The 19,736-nt window shown below is 43.9% G+C and overlaps 1 protein-coding gene and 1 pseudogene across 50 annotated transcripts in view; both read left to right on the forward strand.

Annotated features, from left to right (window-relative positions):
- The first annotated feature begins 4,184 nt into the window (after positions 1-4,184).
- The window catches only part of Ktn1 (kinectin 1), a 92,492-nt gene continuing 76,940 nt past the window's right edge, over positions 4,185-19,736 (forward strand). For 42 of the 50 annotated variants that reach the window (XM_039093797.2, XM_039093803.2, XM_063274790.1 and 39 more), the window contains exons 1-2: positions 5,717-6,058; positions 19,121-19,674. In XM_039093797.2, coding sequence (XP_038949725.1) covers positions 19,152-19,674 — 523 coding nt within the window. In that variant the 5' untranslated portion in view covers positions 5,717-6,058; positions 19,121-19,151. Of the gene's footprint in view, positions 6,883-19,120; positions 19,675-19,736 lie in introns of all 50 variants that reach the window. The other 8 variants (XM_039093792.2, XM_063274787.1, XM_063274784.1 and 5 more) reach the window with 4 other exon arrangements.
- Positions 14,096-14,195, forward strand: LOC120097197 (U6 spliceosomal RNA; annotated as a pseudogene).

The following is a 19,736-nucleotide window of genomic DNA, read 5'->3' on the forward strand; positions in this document are numbered from 1 at the left end:
GGTGCCGCAGATTGATCCAAGGGTCTTGTGCACGTGGCAAGCACTGTATTGCTGAGTTCCACCGCAGCCCCGACTGTTTGGAGGGGAGGGAACCCTGAGGGAGCAGAGTGCTGATTATGTACTATTGACACAGGCGCAGACACAGCAAAGACCAGGTCTCAGCCCTGTAGGAGTGGCAAACCCTTCCCTAACCCTTCCCCGGGCGAGGCTCAGAGGGATAGCAAGGCTTTCCTCTGAGGTCCAAGACCCACTAACTCATGGGGAATAAAAACTAGCGATGACAGTTTCCTCCTCCAAGGTGCTCACAACCTGAGACTGCTGGCCTGCAGGGACCTCCTTCGGAGACTGAGCCACTCCCCTGCCCCCACACCCCCTCCCCCAGCTGTACCTAACACACAGGCTGACTAAGGAAGTAGTAGATGTAACTTCCTCACAATGCACCACCTCATCCCAGCTTTCCTTAACTGTGTCTGTGCGTCTGTCCTCTATTCCCTGACTTCCCCTAGTCGGTGTTCCAGGATCAAGTACGATGTAGAGATGAGTAAGAGATTTCTCCCCAGCGTCCAAAGTAGTGGTATACAAGTTTAATTCCAGCACTCAGACACAAATCTCTGTGAGTTCAAAACTAGCCTGGTTTAGATAGTGAGACCCTACCTCAGAAAACCAAACCAAACCAAACCAAAGTTAACTTTTTAAAGAAGTGTTTTGTAGTGTTCAGTGCAAAGTCTCTTAAATTTACTTCTAAATATTTTATTATGTTATTACAAATAAAGCCTCTTTGTTCTGGGTTGTATATAGCTGGTGTACAGAAACAGTGACTTTTGTGTTGACACTGTGTCCTGTAAGTCTGTTGAATCCAATCCATGTGTCATTCCTCACAGATTTTATGACCCGATGGGAATTTTGTATACGAACTCAGATCATCTATCACCAGAACCAGAGTTACTTTTTCTTGTCCAGATTAGACAGTCTTTGTCTCCACTGCTCAGGAAAAAGAAGACATTCTTAACTTTAATGAAGTATGATTTTCAATATTTTATCTTGTACTTAAATTATTTTGCTTCTTACTGTTAATAGCTAAATGTTTGGCTATTCTATGATTTTGAACATATATGTGGTGGTGGTGCACACCTTTAATCCTAGGACTTGGAAGGCAGAGGTAGGCAGATTTATGAGTTCGAGGCCAGCCTGGTATATAGAATGAGTTCTAGGACAACCAAGGCTATACAGAGAAACCCCGTTTCAGAAACAAAACAAAACAAACTTTTTTTGAACATACTTTCTTGTGTTCTTTTTCCCCCTAAAGGCATAGTTTATGCTTCATTTTAAGTATTTAATGTTTTTTGCTTATGGGATGCAGGGTGGCCAGTATGTTGTCTCTGTCTGATTTATCTACCATTATTTTCTGAAGAACAGATACATAGAACTTAAACAGTGGGAATTGTGTGAGGGGGCAAACAGCAGTGGTATTCTAGCCTGGGAGGACAGAGGCCAGTGCACATCTGTACGTGGTACTCCAGAAGCCAGTGCACATCTGTACGTGGTACTCCAGAAGCCAGTGCACATCTGTACGTGGTACTCCAGAAGCCAGTGCACATCTGTACGTGGTACTCCGGAGTGGGAGAACAGAAGCCAGTGTGCATAGAGTAATATAAATAAGTAGCTATGTTGAGGTGAAAATCAAACTTTAATATAAAATTCATGAATATGTATTAATATTATTTAAAAAGTGTGGTACACACTTGTACAGCAGCACTTGGGGGCCAACACACTGGATAGCAATCGGGGGTTATGTAGTGAATCCCACAAAAACAAAGAAAAAAACAGAGCTGATTTGTAGAAATGCCCAAGGCAGCCATGAAACCCTTTGAGACATGCTGGCAGCCACAGTTACTACCTCTGCTCTAGAACCGTGCCTTCCTGTGCGAGCATCAGCTAGCCAGCTACGGTATTACATAAAGGCCACAGATCTCATTGGAATAAGCTTTTATCTGTCTTGGACTCCTTGTAATGTGGCTGGAGACATTACAATTCTTATGTACATATTGCTGTTTAAGCAGAGGGGATACAAGAAGCATGTTTAACAACCCAGAAAGCCTCTTTCTGGCTTCAAGTGCCATTAAACTCCACCTTACATTCCCTGGGTGTCTCTCTCTCTCTCTCTCCTCTCTCTCTCCTCTCTCTCTCTCTCTCTCTCTCTCTCTCTCTCTCTCTCTCTCCTACTCCTGTAGTGACTTCAGGGGTCTGTGTCTCTTGCACTCTCTGACTGCAATTGGCAGCTCTGGAGCTTATCTTGCTCCTGTACAGCAAAATTTCAGTGCTGCAAGCCATGATCTCTCCTGCTCAATCACCAGAAATGGGTCTCTAACAGCCACTTCCCATCACTCCATCCCTCGTGTTAGCTACTTCTGGTAAATACTTCAGGCCTTAGCTATAGCATGAGTCTTTCTGCTGGGAAGTGGGTTCCCATCTCAGAAGCTATGCTGTCTTGTATTTCAGAAAAGTCACGTGACAGGTCAAAGCCTGAGGAGCTTTTCAAGAAACAATCAGTGGTATCACATGACAGAGAGGTTCCACCAAATGACTCTAAGGTGCTTTGTTGCTGGGAATGTCACTGGTCACTTTGCTGAGGAGTGCTGCAGAACCCCCGCTGTGGGTACAGAAGCAAATTGCCGGGACCGGTATCAAATGGGTAATGATAACACACTAGTGGATATTTAGTTTCAGACACTGGGGGACAAGGTACTGAGGTGCATATTTTACATATCAAAGCAGACCTGGCCTCCAGGTTCTCAAAGCATCCTCCAGTCCCTACCTGGTAAGTCCTGTCCCAACCCTGAAGTATTGTGCACTCTCTGTCTCTGTCTCTCTCCCTCCCTCCTTCCTCTCTCCCTCCTCTCTGCGTCTCGATCCTCACGTACTCCTTTTCTCTATCTTTCCTCTCTCCCACCCCACCCCATGGCGACTTCCCTCAATTCTTGGGGCCAGTGGACTCACTGGAGAGTAGCTTCTCAATAAACCTGCCTTTAATCTAATCTAATCTGGCTTGAATTGGCCCATTTCACTGGCGGAGAAATGACCTATCAGTGGGTACTTCTCACACAACTGAGAGCCAGAGAGAGCTAGAGAGAGAGAACGAGAGCAGAGAGCTGCAGGGAGCGCTGACAGCCTGAGCATATGAACAAGAGAGCCAGGGGAGTGTTACTGATAGAAGGAAGGAAGGCCCCTTAGGATGCCAGGGGGCTGCCAGTCAGAGCTCTGTGACACGGGGCTTGTCATCCAGAAAAATCATTTTATAGCCTTCACAGAATAGCAACTTGCAATAAAGCTTGGACTCTCCTCATTTTTTCGTAGAAGTGTGACATTCCCCAAACAATATATAGACGTTTCCAAAAGGTAGCTCTTAAAACTGTTGAACCAACGCTGGTGAATGGAGGGTGCATTCGACAATGGCATCTTGGAAGGGCAAGCTACTTGAAAGACTAGGGGTCCAGTTGAGTCTTTTCCTCGACATCTAGTCTCAAGGTTCTCAGCAATGGAGGGGAGTTTCCTTGTTTCTTTTGTTTTTGGTTTCCTCTCCTTAGTCCTGGAACTTTCTCTGTAGGCCAGGCTGGCCTCAGAGATCCACATGCCTCTGCCTCCCAGGAGCTGGGATTAAAGGGCTTGTGCCACCATAGCTCCAGGGGTGGGACTTCTTAAGAGGCAACTTAGAGCTCTAAGATCAGTGGCTCCAAGAGAGTGGAACGATGTGGGCCCCAAACTTGGCATAATGTTAATTCTGTCACATCTGAGAGCCCTCCCAGATTCAATAGGGACATAGGAGTGGCAACCGGCTGTGACCTTCTTTGTTATAAAAGCCTTCGCATTCCGCATTCTTGAGAAGATTACCTAAGAAGAAAGGGTACAGCACTAGCCCCCATCTGTGCACCAGCTCCTTTGTTTAAGAGCAGGTTACTTGTAGATCTGCAGCTGGAGTTTCTGACAACCTTCTTACTCTTATTCAGATGAAGGCAGGCCTGACATCCTCCCTCTCAGTTCTGTGAGCTGCTTTACTTCTATGCCTACCTCTGGCTTCCCAGAGTAATCTCTTTCTTACTCATAGGTTACTCAGATCTCTATAGAACTCCCCGAGTCTGGGAAGCCTACATGGGCAAAACAGGAACAGACTTCTCTTTATCTTTCAATTTATTGCATGTCTTTAAATCTTTTCCAAAATCCAGAAGGAAGGAAATTGCTACATGCTAAAAGCAGTAAACCATGCTTTTGTCAAATGGGGGGGGGGGGAGAGAAATAGTCTTTAGGTAGCCACGTTATACCTTATAGTTTTCAATAAGGTTTAATTTTTGATTGTTTTAAGAGCTAACTCAGATGCTGAGTGCTAATCCCTTTTAGCAAGTTAGTTGTGGGTTTCAGCAACATCGGTGGGTAGTGAGCAGCCGTCATAGTTAATTATAGCTTAGGTTAATTACATGTGTTAACTATAGTTAATTATGTTACATTTTACTATACTTCAAAACTTAAGGGTTGGTCTTAAATCCCAATAGGGCTTGCCATGTGCAACATTTCTAGTAAATCTTTTTGTTTTGATGTGAGCAATTAGAAAGTTTATAAAGGATGAACCATCCAGCTGCTCCTCCCTTTGAAAAGTCAAAGTTCATGCAGAATAGAAGTGGTTGGTACTTTTATACTTCTGTACTGACTATAAGACATTTGGATAATGTTTCCCTAAAGACTCGTGCTGCTGTCTAACTTACAAACGAACCCAAGTATCATTTGTGTGTAAATGATGGTGTCCTTTTCCTAAAGTCAGATAGAAAAAAAAGTAATTCTAACTGGAAACTTTTTTGTGGGGGGGGGGCGGGGGCGCGATTACAGAGTTGTTTGTAAGCTATTCAAGAAACTTTAAATGCCATTACAGAAATGATACAGTTCCACTTTGTATTAAGCCACTAATAGCCACTCTTCCCAACAAAGCCAAATCTTCTGGCACTCACAGTATCACAGTCTCAGGAGACAATAGCTCAGAAATAGTGTTTTGCTGGCCTTGGAGCTACTGAGTGCTGAGTAATACTTAGGAGAAGGAAAAAGAGCGAGCTCCTTGGATTAAAATCTGAGAGAATGTCGCCATAGAGAAAGTGGTGACTGGACACTGGTGGAATTCTCAACACCTCATCGGGGTGCTGCTACATAGGTTTCAGTTTTCATTTCTGCTTTGGAAGAGCTCTGGAAAGCTTGGGCAGAAATCATTTGAACACTCATAGATGCGCAGCGCTTTTGTAACCAGAGAAGGACATTCTCTGTTAATGTTGAGACTTATTTGATGCTCAAAGCCTTAAGGATGGCCTCTGGGTAATGGTGAGTCTGATTCTACATCTCTACCCCACTCTTCAGAAGCGTGTCAGTCATTTGGTAACTTTTGAGAGCTTAGAGTATGTTGTAGATATGTTCTGGGTAGTGACTGGTGTTATCTGACAGATTAATAAAAAAATAAAATAAACACTAAAAAGCAACACCGGAGAAAAAGCTTCCATCCTCACAGCAAAGAGCAGAGAGACGCAGGGATTCTGGTCAACCCCTCGTAGCGCTGCAGTTTCTAGTTATTTACCCTTCCTTGCCTAAGGAATGGCCAGCAGCCAACCAGCACTGCAGCCTCACAATATCTTGCAACTTGGAGTAGGGTTAAACCGTGTCGGGGGCCAAGTGGTACTTTTGTGCGAGGGTCACGTGAGACCAAGGCTGACTGGGAGAGGCAGAGTAGGGCTGAGTGGATGAAGGGATTCCTCAGGGACTTCCAGGCTGAGGGGTGGCGTCTCTGCAGGACAGCGCGGGGCATCTCCAGGCCGCCGGCTGCGCCGACCTGTCCCTTTAAGGGGCCGGTCTCCGCGTCCCTTTGGCCGCGACGCCCGGACGTGCGGAGCCGCCCCGCCCCGAAGCCTCCCGTTTCCTGCGGGGCGGTGCGACGGCACCTGAGCTACTGCGGCGGGGCCTCGTAGCACGCTGACCCGGAGGTAGAGCTCGCGTCGCTGCGTCGTCCCGGCCTGGTTCCCGGCTGCGCAGGGTGAGGAGCAGGGCCGGGGACTCCGGTGCGCTGGGGCGAGGGGTTGGGAGAGCGCTCGCCCGGTAGGCCTCCGCCCGGGGGTCGCAGTGTGTAGCGTCCGCCCAGGCCGCGCCGCCGCTGGCTCGCTCTGAGGAGGTTCCGGCTCCAGGGTTCCGGCTGGGCGATTTCCCCACGGCCGTCAGGTCCGACCCCAGCTCCGCGAGTGGCCCGAGCTCTTGGGCCGTCTCCTCTGAGGGCGAGGTCGGCCCGACCGGGCTGCGGGGTGACCGAGGAACCTATTTTTAGCCCGGCTCGCAGGCCCCGGGGCTGGCGGGCGGATTAAGGCTCTGAAGAGGGTGACCGGAGGGAGCGCCACGCCTCGGGCGCCTGGGCCCGGGGTGGGCCACATGTGAGCGGTGCTGGAGCGGATGGCCCCTCGCTTGTCCCGGAGTGCGGCCCCTCCCACCACCAGGTTGTAGAGTTAGGGGGAATTCTGCGAAGTTCTCCCTCTCTCCCAGGGGTGTGTCCGCCTTGTTGCCCAACAATGGAATTTGGGACGTCCCGGATCTAGCCGCGTTCGGGGTAAGGAAGCCGAATTCGGCCTTCGAGACCGGAGCAAGGAGGAGCAGCGTCCCTTTCTTTGTCCCGCTGCATCTCGGTTTAGGTTAAAAAGTGCGCTGCTTAGTGTCTTCGGGTCCTTCTAGGAGGAAACCGGGATTCTAACAGCGTGGCTTCTGCCAGATATGGATTCTTAAGCATCTATGTGAATACGCGCAGCTTCAAAAGCTGCGGCTGAACAGTTCAAAGTTTTGGAGTGTTTTGAGAAATTTCCTCTCCACACCCAGGTAAAGAGGAGCCCCTCAAAGGTGAACCAGACATTCTCTTGTGTAGCAGGTGACTTAGGCGTGATTTGACCTTCTGCCTCAATTAGGTTGCACTTGTCTTTTCTTTCCCCTTACCCGCAAGCAATGGCAGCAGTGGCTCCAGTAAAAGCATTTGGTGATGAGACCTGAGATAATCTTTCCAGGAGCTGCCCTGGAGCACTCAGGCTGACCTGTATTCTGTGTGTCCCGCGGTAGACTTTCCTATCTGATGTATTGCTTGATAAACAAGCCTCTTTCCCATTCCACCTTTCTTCTAGAGGCCTTAGACGAAATAGCTGGGCTTAATTATGTAGGTTCCTTTCCCATGCCAACCCTGAGTCAGAAACGGCTCTCAATTTTGTAGCCCTCAGTAGACTTATGTCTCAATTATCAGGTGCATTAGAGAATAAGGTGTTCTACATTACTGAGACACACACTCAAATATATCGGGAAAATTCCTCAAGTGTATTTATTAAACACTTTAGTATCATAAAGTATACCTAGTATATAACCCTTTCTTGATTCATTGTCAGCATTATGAAAAGCCATTGGCTTGTTTTATTGCATTGGTATATTTTTGTGACCTCCCTAAGTATTAGCAGTCTCTTTCTCTTGATATAGTTTCCCCCTAAACAAAATCAAAATCCACACAAAACCCTCAACCCTGAGCAGTTTACAGGCTTGCTAGTTTGTAGGTTTTAATCTTTTTATTTTTTATAAAGACCTAACAAAGGCTAATTCTGAAGCTAACTTCTAAAGGACCCATGTTAAGATTGACTGTCCGTCATTTTTAGCTGGACTTTTACATGAACTCTTTGGAGGATGTATTGTTTTTCCAGGGGCACACTGGGATAAACCAAGAATCTTGAGAATCCCATATATACTTTTGACACCTCTAGCCCTCAATTATGTATTTTTATTTGTATGTCTATTTTTTTTTTCTTTTCTTTTTTTCGGAGCTGGGGACCGAACCCAGGGCCTTGTGCTTGCTAGGCAAGCGCTCTACCACTGAGCTAAATCCTCAACCCCTGTATGTCTATTTTTTTATGGCAAATTTTTAATTAAAAAGATTTTTCAATAATTTGTAAAAAAATAGTAAACTCAGTGGTTCTAGGAGAGTTTGGCTGAGGGATCTGACCTCATGTGTACTATGGAAATGCAGGAGGTAGAGGTGGAGAGAGAGCTTTACGGAATGTTCAGGTGTTTGAGAGTAACTTCTTAGGTGTGTGGCTTTAAAGCCCTCTGAAGGCAAATCCAGGCTATCCCTAGTAACCAGAAGTAACTGTCTAGAAGTCACAATGACCGCTCATGTATTAATGGGCTGCATCCTATATCATTGCTGCTTCAGAACGAAGGAACAGAGTCTGGTGTGTTCTGATGAAAAAGATATGATTTATGTGTGGATAGGGAAATTTGTTTAAGACTATGAACTATATGTTCCCTATAAATAGAAATTTAAGGGGGAAACTTTGGTGCCATGAACCAAAGAATTTGAGTAACTTAAGCCATCTCTAAAGTCTAGAAGGGCAAGTAATTACAAGGGTTTGTCAAATGGATGACAGTGTTAAATTGCTTTTTAAGCCTTTTCAGTTAAAAATGCTGTTGGTCATGGTGGTGTCTTCAGTCACTCCTGAGGCAGAGGCAGGTGGATCTCTGACAGACCAAAATAAAAATCAAAAGGGTTGTGAGCTTTAGCCTTTAAACTGTCTCCCTTTCCCCCTATAAAAGAAAGGGTCCAGTCTCTCCCATAGAGACTATCTGTAACCCCAAGTTCATTCACTATAGCAAAGAACTTGAATTGACCTAGTTGACCATCAGTGGATTAGGGCACAGTGAAAATTAGGTCTCTATAAAGGACAATACCATTCAGCTCTAAAGAAAAATGATGTCAAAAAATTTGCAGGAAAATGGACAAACTTGGAATTTATGCTGGTAATCAAGGTCCCTCTATCTCAGGGAGGAATAAGCTGAAGGTTCTCTCTTATAAGTGGAGTCCAAACAAATGTACTGTACAGATGTAAACTAGTGTCTACGCAGGTGTCTACAGCATAGCATGAAGAGAGAACAAGAGAGGCTAAATAGACGGGTGAGGAAGGACTGGGTGCAGGTGTGACATGAGTTTTGGTTATAACGCATGATTGAGGTCGTAAGGCCAATTGCTTTTCTTGTTCTAATTCTGTCATAGATTTTCTTTTTTTTTTTGTTTTTGATGGTGGATAAGTGCATAAAATATATTTGATACTGAGAGGGTAAAATTTAATGTGAAACTCACAACTAACATTTTAAAATGTCAATACCAGCTATAGAAGTTTATTAAGTTATATAGACTTTGGCTCTGGTTAATTTTGCCATTTGATCTTTTTATTTGAAAATTTTAAAGTTAAAGTTTATAAGATAAATTGATAAACACCTTGTTACTAAAAAGAAGAGGGGCTGACTGCAAAGCTCTGACCTGTGCTTCTGCCCCTGCCCCTTGAGCAGTGCACCTGACTCCCATGGGCTTTTAATTGCTTTTACATTTGAAGAATTAAGACAAACTTTCAGTTAAAAAGAGTAATTTTGGTAGAGATTCTGATTGGAAATATAACATTCCCAGGACTCTAAAAAGTCATGCTCCATGACTATGCATATCATTTACCCATCCCCCAACATTGAGGCTTGACCCCATATCCTGAATTTGCAACCTTCCTCCCAGTATGGGATTATCAATGTATGCCATGACAACTGATTTTTCTTTGTTTAACCTATGCATTTAAGGCATAATATGTCTGGTTCATAATAGGTGCTAAATAAGAAGTTGTCAAATGAATTAAGCCTGTGTTTTGCAGTTCCTTTTCTTTGTGGATACTGCATTCTGGATACATGTAGCTTTTAGTTTGTTCCTTTGCTAGGAACTTCCAGAGAACAGGAGAGTGGCAGGGAGCCTCTGGAAACCTTTTGGTAGAGGGAATAATGTACTGTGGTGGAGACTGAGTTACTCACTCTGTTTATTTAAGACCACTGGTTAATTTAAAAAGTTACTTTAAAACAGTTACTTAAAACAAAGGACTTGGGGCTGGAGAGATGGCTCAGTGGTTAAGAGCACCGATTGCTCTTCCAGGGGTCCTGAGTTCAAATCCCAGCAACCACATGGTGGCTCACAACCATCTGTAATAGGATCCAATGCCCTCTTCTGGTGGGTCTGAAGACAGCTACAGTGTATTTACATATAACAAATAAATAAATCTTAAAAAAAAAAAGAAAGAAAACTGAGGACTTAAAAGACATATGCATCTTAGTCAGTCTTAGTGGCATCTGCCTTTCATCCCAGCAACTCAAGGGGTCTGGGAGGAGAGAAGAGGCAGGTGGATCTCTGAGTTCAAGGTTAGCCTAGTTTACATAGTGAGTTCCAGGACAGCCAGAGCTACATAATGCAACTGTCTTTCAAAAAAGCCAAAACCCAAATTAACCAAAGACAAAACATGCACATTCAGTATTTGTACTTAAGGCATTTAACATTAATCCATATATGTGTCTTTTTATTTAGACTAACCAGGTTTCTTAGAATAGGGGCTTTCTGATTTTCCTTCCATAGATTATATTCTAAAAGCATTATCTGTCACTTCTGATATTGGTTTCTGGTTTCTGTAAAGTAGAATGAAATGTTGGTAGTAGAAAACACAAAACCCTGGAATTTTCCAGTCCTTGGAAAGGTCTGGGTTTCATTTTCCTACACTTAGCTCCTTGCAGAAGAGGGAATGCCAGTGATCAGGGTTGCTCAAGGTAGCACATCGTGAGCACTGTTCACAGTAGGCCTAGGGCTACAGTCTCCACTGCTGAGGAGAAGGGAGGCTACTTGCCCACATTTCCTTTCTTTTTCTCTTTTACCATTTTCTTTCTTTTTTCCAAGGGGGTACTGGTGTTTGAATCCAGCGACTGCAAGCTGCCACTAAGCTTTTGAAGGAGTGTATTTGCAATTTCAGTAATTTTCTGAGATTCAATGGGAACATTGCCTATCAGGACACACATTCATATGCTACATGCTCACTGGAGAATGTGGGACAGTTCCTTATTCTTACCCAGGAACCAGGCGTAAGCAGTGAATCTCTGGAGGCTGAAAGGAGACCCACAGGTTTTAGGCTTTGGTAACACTGAGGTTTATGGAAGTTCCTTATCTCCCCATCCTTAACTGCAGGCCTTCACTGACAGCTTGGAGAGGAGGAGAATGGTTGGAGCTGAGCTTTAATCTAGCCTTGCTGCTTCGCCCTGGCATTTCTGAGGCCTGAGCTTCCTCGATATTCATTCTCTCGGCTTTCAGGCTTGCTCGGATACTTTGTTCTTAAGCCGTTTGTTTTGTTTGTTTTGTTTTGTTCCTTTTGTCTGCTTCCTCTGAAAGTGGAACTCTTTGTATGAATTTATTTGAAACTTCCCCTTCCCATTCAGCTTTGTGGATATGGGACTTTTAGCGCTACACAAACTTTTGCTTGATTGGTGTTTTTCTGAGACAGGTTGCTCAGACTGATCTTGAACTGCACAGCTGGTTTCGGTTTTTTAATTAAAAAAGAAAAATTTACGTTCTCTCTCTCTCTCTCTCTCTCTCTCTGTGTGTGTGTGTGTGTGTGTGTGTGTGTGTGTGTGTGTGTAGTGGTGTTTTTCATTTATGGAATCTTGGGATATATAAAGTTATTATCTTGTGCTCCTTTTAGTTGCAGAATCACCTTATCTTGTAAGTGGTTGCAGTCTAGTACTTGTGCCTGTATTGTTTGAGTTTCTCCTCTAATTGAAGGTATGGTAAGGCTGTCCTTTGAGATACACAGGAACTCACTTTCTACCCCAGGCTGGCCGCATCGGCACCTGCATCAGCCCTCCTGGTGTGGGTGTTCTAGGCATGTCCCTTTGCCCTTGAACCTATTTTAACCATTTATTAGTTTTGAATTTTTGATTGCTTTTTATTATTTTCCTCCCTCCCTTCCTCTCTACCTCCCCCCTTTCATCCATCCCTCCCTCCCTTCTTTCCTTGAGATAGATTTTCTCTGTGTAGCCATGGTAGTCTAGAACTTGCTCTGTAGACCAGGCTAGCCACTAATTCACAGAGGTTCATCTGCCTCTGCCTCTCAAGTGTTAGGATTAAAGGCCTGAACCACCACCACCATACTTTTTATTTTTATTTTGTGGAAATACTAATTCATATTTATTCAGTCACTTTTTTTTTTCCCTTTTCTTTTTTTTTCGGAGCTGGGGACCGAACCCAGGGCCTTGCGCTTGCTAGGCAAGCGCTCATTCAGTCACTTTTTTATATTGACTGCTTTTTGTTAGTATCTGTCTTATAAGGGTCTCTATTGCTGTTGTAAAATACCATGATCAAACTCTATGTGGGGAGAAAAGGGTTTATGTTTGAATGAAAATGAAGTTATGACCTCGCCTAGGTTTGGTTGAGGAGTTTTCATAGACAGGAGGGAGAGAATCCCAAGGCATCCGGAAGAGTTGAGGCTGACGATGGCCGCAGACTGAAGTGGGGTGGTGGTGGTAGAGAAGTGCGGGGCGGAGTCAGAGGTGCTGAGAGAGTGAGACCTGCCCCAGGTCCTCGCCACTCTGCAGTTCCACCTCTCAAGGAAGTCAGCAGAACTTGAGGCAGGAACCTGGAGGCGGGGACAGATGCAGAGGTCGTGGAGGAGTGGCCTCCCGCCTGTTCTTCATGGCTTGCTCAGCCTGCCTCCTCACAGCACACATGATCACCTCCCAGGGCTGGGCTTGCCTGTGCTGTTTTGTGAATACACAAGAATGGGGGCAAGACCACTTTTAGTTTGTTTAGTCTTGCGTTTTGATAATTTTTTCCCAATTGCTCTTTTGTTTTTTCAAGACAAGGTTTCTCTGTCTCCAAGGTTTCCCTGGCTGTCCTGGAACTTGTTCTATAGACCAGGCTGGCCTTGAAATGGAGATTCATCTGCCTCCTGCCCTGCCATTAAAGGTATTTGTCCTGGGCTGGAGACGTGGCTCACTGGGTAAGAGCATTGGCTGCTCTTCCAGAGTTCACAGAACCCACGTGTGACTCACAACCATCTGTAATGAGATCCGATGCCCTCTTCTGGTGTGCATGAAACACATGTGTAGGAAGAGCAGAGCATTCCTATACATAAAAAAGCCATTCAGTACGATTGCCTGGTTTCCAGCTGATCTTTTAAATCAGTCAGCTGATAAGATTTTATTAAGCGAAGTACAAAAAAAGGAGGTTTGTGTGTGAGTGAGAGAAGTGTAAATGCTAATAGATGCAGGAACAAGTGAGCATCCCAGGAAGAAGACAGAATTCAAACTTCATTCATTCATTTGAACTTCAGTAGTATATGATGAGAGCTCTTCAGCTTCCTTCCATAAGTGGGCAAGCAGGTTTTCGAATGCTATCATTCTGTTACCAGGAGTGACGGATCCCTTCTGACCTGTGATTTTTCTTTTTTCACAGCAAAGCCCTAGACTTTCTTTTAGAAAAGATTATCTATTGTTATGTTCATTGATGTTCTGCTTCCTTGTGTGTCTCTGTGAGGGTGCCGGATCCTCTGGAGCTGGAGTTACACACACTTGTGAGCTACCATGTGGTTGCTGGGAATTGAACCGACGTTTTCTGGAAGAACAGCCAGTGTTCTTAATGGCTGAGCTTTCTCTCCAGCTATGGGCAGACAATTTTTATTATTCTTAGTTTTATAAGTATAACATAGATGAGTGTGTTGATCCAGCGTTTGAATCTTATTTTTCCACCTTTTTCTTTTTGTGGCTTCTTTGGCAATCACACATGCCAGAGCGCGCTCCACCGTCGATGGCTGTCCTCTGTGCTGTTCTTAGGTGTACTGCAGGGTTCAAGGCTTTGATCCTACTTAGAGATTGTCCCTTGAGACAATCTGGGAACTATTTGTAAACAAAAGTGGAATACTTTTTCTTTGTAGTAAAGATCTAGTCAGTGCATTTGATACATTTTTGAGGGATGTGCATAGTCTAGGCTTGACTGCTTGTGACCCTGCGCACACTGCACTCTGATCGTTTACCCTCACTGGCAGCACTCACATTAGACTAAGATAATTAAGATAATTGATAATCCATGCCTAATAAGGGGACGTAGGTCACTTTTGCCAAGTTCAAGCCCAGACTGAACCCTCTAATAGTCTTTCTGTTACCAATTTGACAGACATACTGCACTGCATACAGTGGACTTAGAAAAATGTAAAGAGTGCTCGCTTCGGCAGCACGTATACTAAAATTGGAACGATACAGAGACCTTCTGCATGACCCCTGCAAAAAAAAAAAAAAAATGTAAAGATGGGATTTTTGTCAACTACAGCCGCGTTAACTTTGTCTCAATCCTCCTTACCATTATGGGCTAGGTTCCTTTTCTTCTCTACTTTTCTCCCTTTTATTTTGTTCTCAGCCCCTTATTCCCAGCTTTCCCCCTTCATGTATAACTGTTGCCTATAGATACAATGTGAGTTTTAGGTATATCAGTGGGTAAAATATATGCTTATTTATTAAATACTTATTTACCTGTAACCAAAATGGAACTGAACATTTTGTAACCTTTTTAAAGTCAAAGCTTAACATCTTAAGGCAAGTGGTTCTCACTGTGCTCTCTCGTTATTTCTAGTAACTGAATTTATTAATCATACAAAATTAGGATTTTTGACTTTAGAACAGAATTTAAGTATAAAAGTCATAGTATTTAGTTTTTTGTTTATTTTTAGGTAGTCTTATGTAACCCAAGCTTGCTTTGCATTTATATTAGAATGCCCAGTTTAAACTGGTGTAGGGATGGAAACCTATGCAGGCAAGAACTGTCAAATAAGGAACCCGCAAGTACTTAGTAGTTAAATCTGAGTTAAATCTGAGTTGGCCTCGATGCTGAGCATTTTATGTCTTCAGCTTTTATTTGGTGCTGCTATGTGTCTTAAAGTTGTGATTAGGGGGGATTGGGGATTTAGCTCAGTGGTAGAGTGCTTGCCTAGGAAGCGCAAGGCCCTGGGTTCGGTCCCCAGCTCCGAAAAAAAAAGAAACAACAACAACAAAAAAAAGTTGTGATTAGGGCCCTCTACATACACAGTGAGATCCATGTCGAGTACAAGCAAAAGGAAGTTGAAGTTTTGGCGGAACCCCATTATCTTAGTTTTGGTTCCCATTGTGAAGAAACATCACGACACCATGACTAAGGCAACTCTTATAAGGGACAATGTTTAATTGAGGCCAACTTAAAGGTTTGAGAGGTTCAGTCCATCATCATCATGGCAGGAAGCACTGCAGTATATGGACAGATGTGGTGCTGGAGAGAGAGCAGAGTTTCTTGATCTGAAGGCAGCCAGGAGAGGGCTCTCTCTTTCACACTGGGGGGAGCTTGAGCACTAGGAACTCTCAGAGCCCGTCTACATAGTAACACACTTCCTCCAGTAATGCCACACCTCCTAACAGAGCTATCTCAACTACCACAACCACGAAAATTCAGTGGAAGGCAGCACCATTCCTTCACGTCTGTGAGATCTACAGACAGACATAGAAACTGAGGAGAACCGGAGCAGAGCCCCAGGGACAGTTTCAGACCTCTGGTCTGTGTTGGGTTTCTTAGCCTTGAGCACTGGTTGCCTTTCATTTCTGTTTGGGTGACCTTGGTTAGTATGGTCACAGAGGAAGGATCTAGACGTCATTGTGTGTAGGTGTTCAGGTACAGATTGTTCTTTAGCGTCAGTGTCTGCTGCTATGTACAGCTTGTTTTCCTGAGGCAAAACTTTGAAATGGGTACCAACTTTATTTTTCTCCTGACTCAACAAAGACAAAACACTGAACTTTAAAAGCATTTCACTTGACCAGTAGCTAACTTGTGTAGACAGAACGATTGTGTTTAATTGACATACAGATTAGATGAGGTATCAGACAAGGTCAGTTCTAAAGGGCTCACTGCGTCTTCACCTTCCTAGTGTTGAGACCCTTTACCCTTTCATAGAGTTCTCATGTCGTGATGCGTCCCAGCCATGAATTATTTTCATTGCTGCTTCATAACTGTAGTTTGGCTGCTGTTATGAAGTGTAAATATCTGTTTCTGGTGGTCCTCGGCGACCCCTGTGAGGGGTTGGTTGACCCCTCCCCACTAGCCGAGAACTGCTGAGTTAGCACGAGTTTTGTTTCCCCCTTGAACTGGTGAAATTGTACCTTAGTAAATTGCTTGGGGAAAAGTTAATTTTAGTCACAAAGATTAATCTTGTGTCTGTTGAACTATTTTGTTTTCAGATTCCATTTCAATTTTAGATGTAGGCCATTGCTGGTATAACTTGAATTAAGAATGCTCTGTGATTTAAAATGAGCTATAGATTAATCGGAAGACAGAGTAGATTTTAATAAGCTTAAAGCTGTTTATGATGAGCAGATATAGTCATATCCCATTTGGCTTGGCAGTTAGCACAGCGATGAATAGCTCTTTTATTACACACACACACACACACACTTATTCATTTAGAGATAGAATCTTACATAGTCCAGGTTGGGTTTCACACCCCCCCCCCCCCCCCCCCCCCCCCGAGCTGGGGACTGAGCCCAGGGCCTTGCACTTGCTAGGTAAGCGCTCTACCGCTGAGCTAAATCCCCAACCCCTCACTTTTTTTTTTTAAGTCTTTTTTTAAAAAGATTTATTTGTTTATATGAGTTCACTGTAGCTGTCTTCATGTACAGCAGAAGAGGGCATCAGATCCCATTACAGATGGTTGTGAGCCACCATGTGGTTGCTGGGAATTGAACTCATGACCTCTGGAAGAGCAGTCAGTGCTCTTAACCGCTGAGCCATCTCTCCAGCCCCGGGGTTTCACTTCTTGATCCTTCTTCCTCAGCCTCCCAAATGCCGGGATTGCAGGTATGCGCCACCACATTGTCCCAGGTCCCTTTATTTCATCTTGTAAACTTTGCAAGTTTGTTAAAATCCTTCTGCTAAAGCGAAGTTTAAAATAACTAAGAACAATGGTTCCACATTTAGGTAGATTTTTGTTTTGTTTTTCTCTTCTGTTGAGATAGGGCCTCATGCTTTCCTCTGACTTGGTGAGGGTGGTTGTGAACTTGTTACTATCCTGCCTCCACTTCTTGAGTGCTGGGATTGTAGAGTCGTGTGCTGCTGTACCCGTTCATGAGTTGTTGGGAATCGTGTGTGGTAGGCCAACAATGCACTCTGCCCACTGCGTACATTCCTAGACCACCCCCTTTAACAGTGACGTATTTATAAAGACCATGTGTGTGACAGGCTGCTGTTCAGTTCACTGTGTGGCTGGGGTAACTGAGTGGAAGATGCTCCAGGCTCCTTCTCCAGAGTGGTGGTGGGATTATGGGTTTGTATTACCAGGCCTGGTTTTTATGGAGTGCTGGAGATCAAACCCCAAGGCTTCATGCCTGCTGGGCCTACCAATAGAGCCATCCTAAGCCTCAGAATTTGGCTTTTTAAAAAATTATCTCAAGACTGTTAATTAGAAAGTTTAGATATTTTTCAGTTTATTATTCATTAAATGTGCAAAAGTTGGGACTGGGGAGGTGGTTCAGTGGTTAGGCACGTGTTTGCTCTTGGAGAGGACTCGAGTTTGATCTCCACATTACAGGCAGACCTGTAGTCCTCCTCTGGGAAATGTGATGCTTCTGACCATCGAGGACACCTGTATTTAACCACACACACACACACACACACACACACACACACACACACACACACACGAATACATCTTTTCAGAAGTACACAAATTAATTTGCTTGTTTCAGTTTGCTTTGTTTTAAGTATGTCATAGGTTATAGTTTATATCTGTGTTACACGTGCTGTCCTTTTTCCACAACATATGGGAGGTAACGTAAAATTATAAACTGCTATGTAGAATATACGTGTGTGTATATATAAAAATATATGTGTATATACACATATAATATGTGTATGTGTGTGTGTATACATATATATATTTAAATCTGAACTCCCAGATCACTTTTCCTTTAACTTTTGTAGACACTCTGGAGTTGAGGCATGTGGTATTTGAGGCAGCTGCCGCCGGGTAATCAGACTGTACCTTCCAGCAGCCACTGGGTCACCACAGATCGTAGATCTCAGGGGCTTCTGCTGAGGCAGAGCCTTGTAGAAGACAGATAACTGTGCATGTGAGTCGCCTCATGCGTGAGCATCAGGATTTATGAAAAGCGTCTATTTCATGTTGTAATGTCAAACGCTGTGTCAAATCATTGTGGGTTTTGTTTTTTAACTTATTTCCATATTCTTGCTGTATCCCATTACATTTTTTTTTCAGGCTGCTTATTCGAGGAAGGAATAAAGCTGCTAGCCGTTGTGTTAACCACCTCTAAAAGGGTGGCACATTTTATTTTATTTTTGAGGCAGGGTTTCTCTGTGAAGCCTTGGCTATTTTGGAACTTACAGTGTAGACCAGGCTAGCCTTGAACTCAGCTCCACCTGCCTTTGCCTCCGCCTTCTAAGTGCTGGGATTAAAGGTGTGCACCACCACTGAATTTAAAAGTTTGCAACTTTTAATGACAAAAGTGTGTTGGTAATTGCTAATACATCTTTATTTTCACATGTAGTAAGTAGTATATATTAGCACTATGTACTTAAAGGGGGAACTAAGTATTAAAACAAGCACCAGGGTGCTGGAGAGATGACTCAGTGGTTAAGAGCACTGGCTGCTCTTCCAGAGGTCCTGAGTTCAATTCCCAGCAACCACATGGTGGCTCAACAACTATCTGTAATGGGATCTGAGTCCTTCTTCTGGTGTGTCTGAAGAGAGTGACAGTGTACTCACATACATAAAATAAAGAAATCTTTAAAAAAAAACAAAAAAAACAAAACCAACCACCAAAACTGAGTTGTAGGTGGTCTATGGTAGAGCACGATGGGATGTTCTGGGTTCAGCTCTTAGCAGTAGTTATCATGACTCTGTTTCACCTCTTACCTGCCAGAAAAATGGTGGGTAACCCTCCCCTCTCCCCTCCCCCTTTTAGGGTCTCGTCATGTGTTGTAAGGAGGGAAGGATATGCTGCACTTGTCACTAACTACCCGTTTACCTGGTATAGTATAGTTCAGGTGTAGGCGACAGCCATGCTTTAACAGCTAACTTGTGTCATGAGTAAGATAGAATTAGATTTGAAGTGCTAGAGCAGGGTGCTAGAGCAGGGTGCTAGAGCAGGGTGCTAACAACTTACTTACTTATAGAATTGACTGTTTGTCTTTGTTGCCTCCCCTGTATAGAGTCTGCGTACGTTCACGTTAAGAGGAGACTATGGAGCTGCACGAGTCCACGTATTTCGTTGTCCTTATCCCTTCAGTAGTTATTACTGTCATTTTCCTTTTCTTCTGGCTTTTCATGAAAGAAACATTATATGATGATGTTCTTGCAAAACAAAAAAGAGAACAAAAGTTGATTTCTACGAAAGCAGATAAAAAGAAGGCAGAAAAGAAGAAGAATAAAAAGAAAGAAATCCAGAATGGGACCCTTCATGAATCTGATTCTGAGCATGTGCCTCAGGACTTTAAATTATCTGATGCCTCACCTGTTGAGGATGAACAGTTTGTACCTGCTCCATTGAGTGTGGCAGAAACTTCCAGCAGTGTCAGGGAACGAAAGAAGAAGGAAAAGAAACAAAAACCTTCACTCGAAGAACATATCATCAAAGAAAGTGATGCATCAAAGATTCCAGGCAAAAAAGTAGAACCTGTCCTAGTTACAGAACAGCCGGCCCCACCCCCCGAAGCAGCTGCCTTGAAGAAGAAAGCAGGGCAGAAGAAGTCTAAAAATGGAAGCGGTATATGATCTTTTTAACTCATTGCATGATTATATGTAGTGACTCTGACAGATTGTTCACCT

This window comes from Rattus norvegicus, chromosome 15 (genome assembly GCF_036323735.1).
Source record: "Rattus norvegicus strain BN/NHsdMcwi chromosome 15, GRCr8, whole genome shotgun sequence".
NCBI classification, from domain to species: Eukaryota; Metazoa; Chordata; class Mammalia; order Rodentia; family Muridae; genus Rattus; species Rattus norvegicus.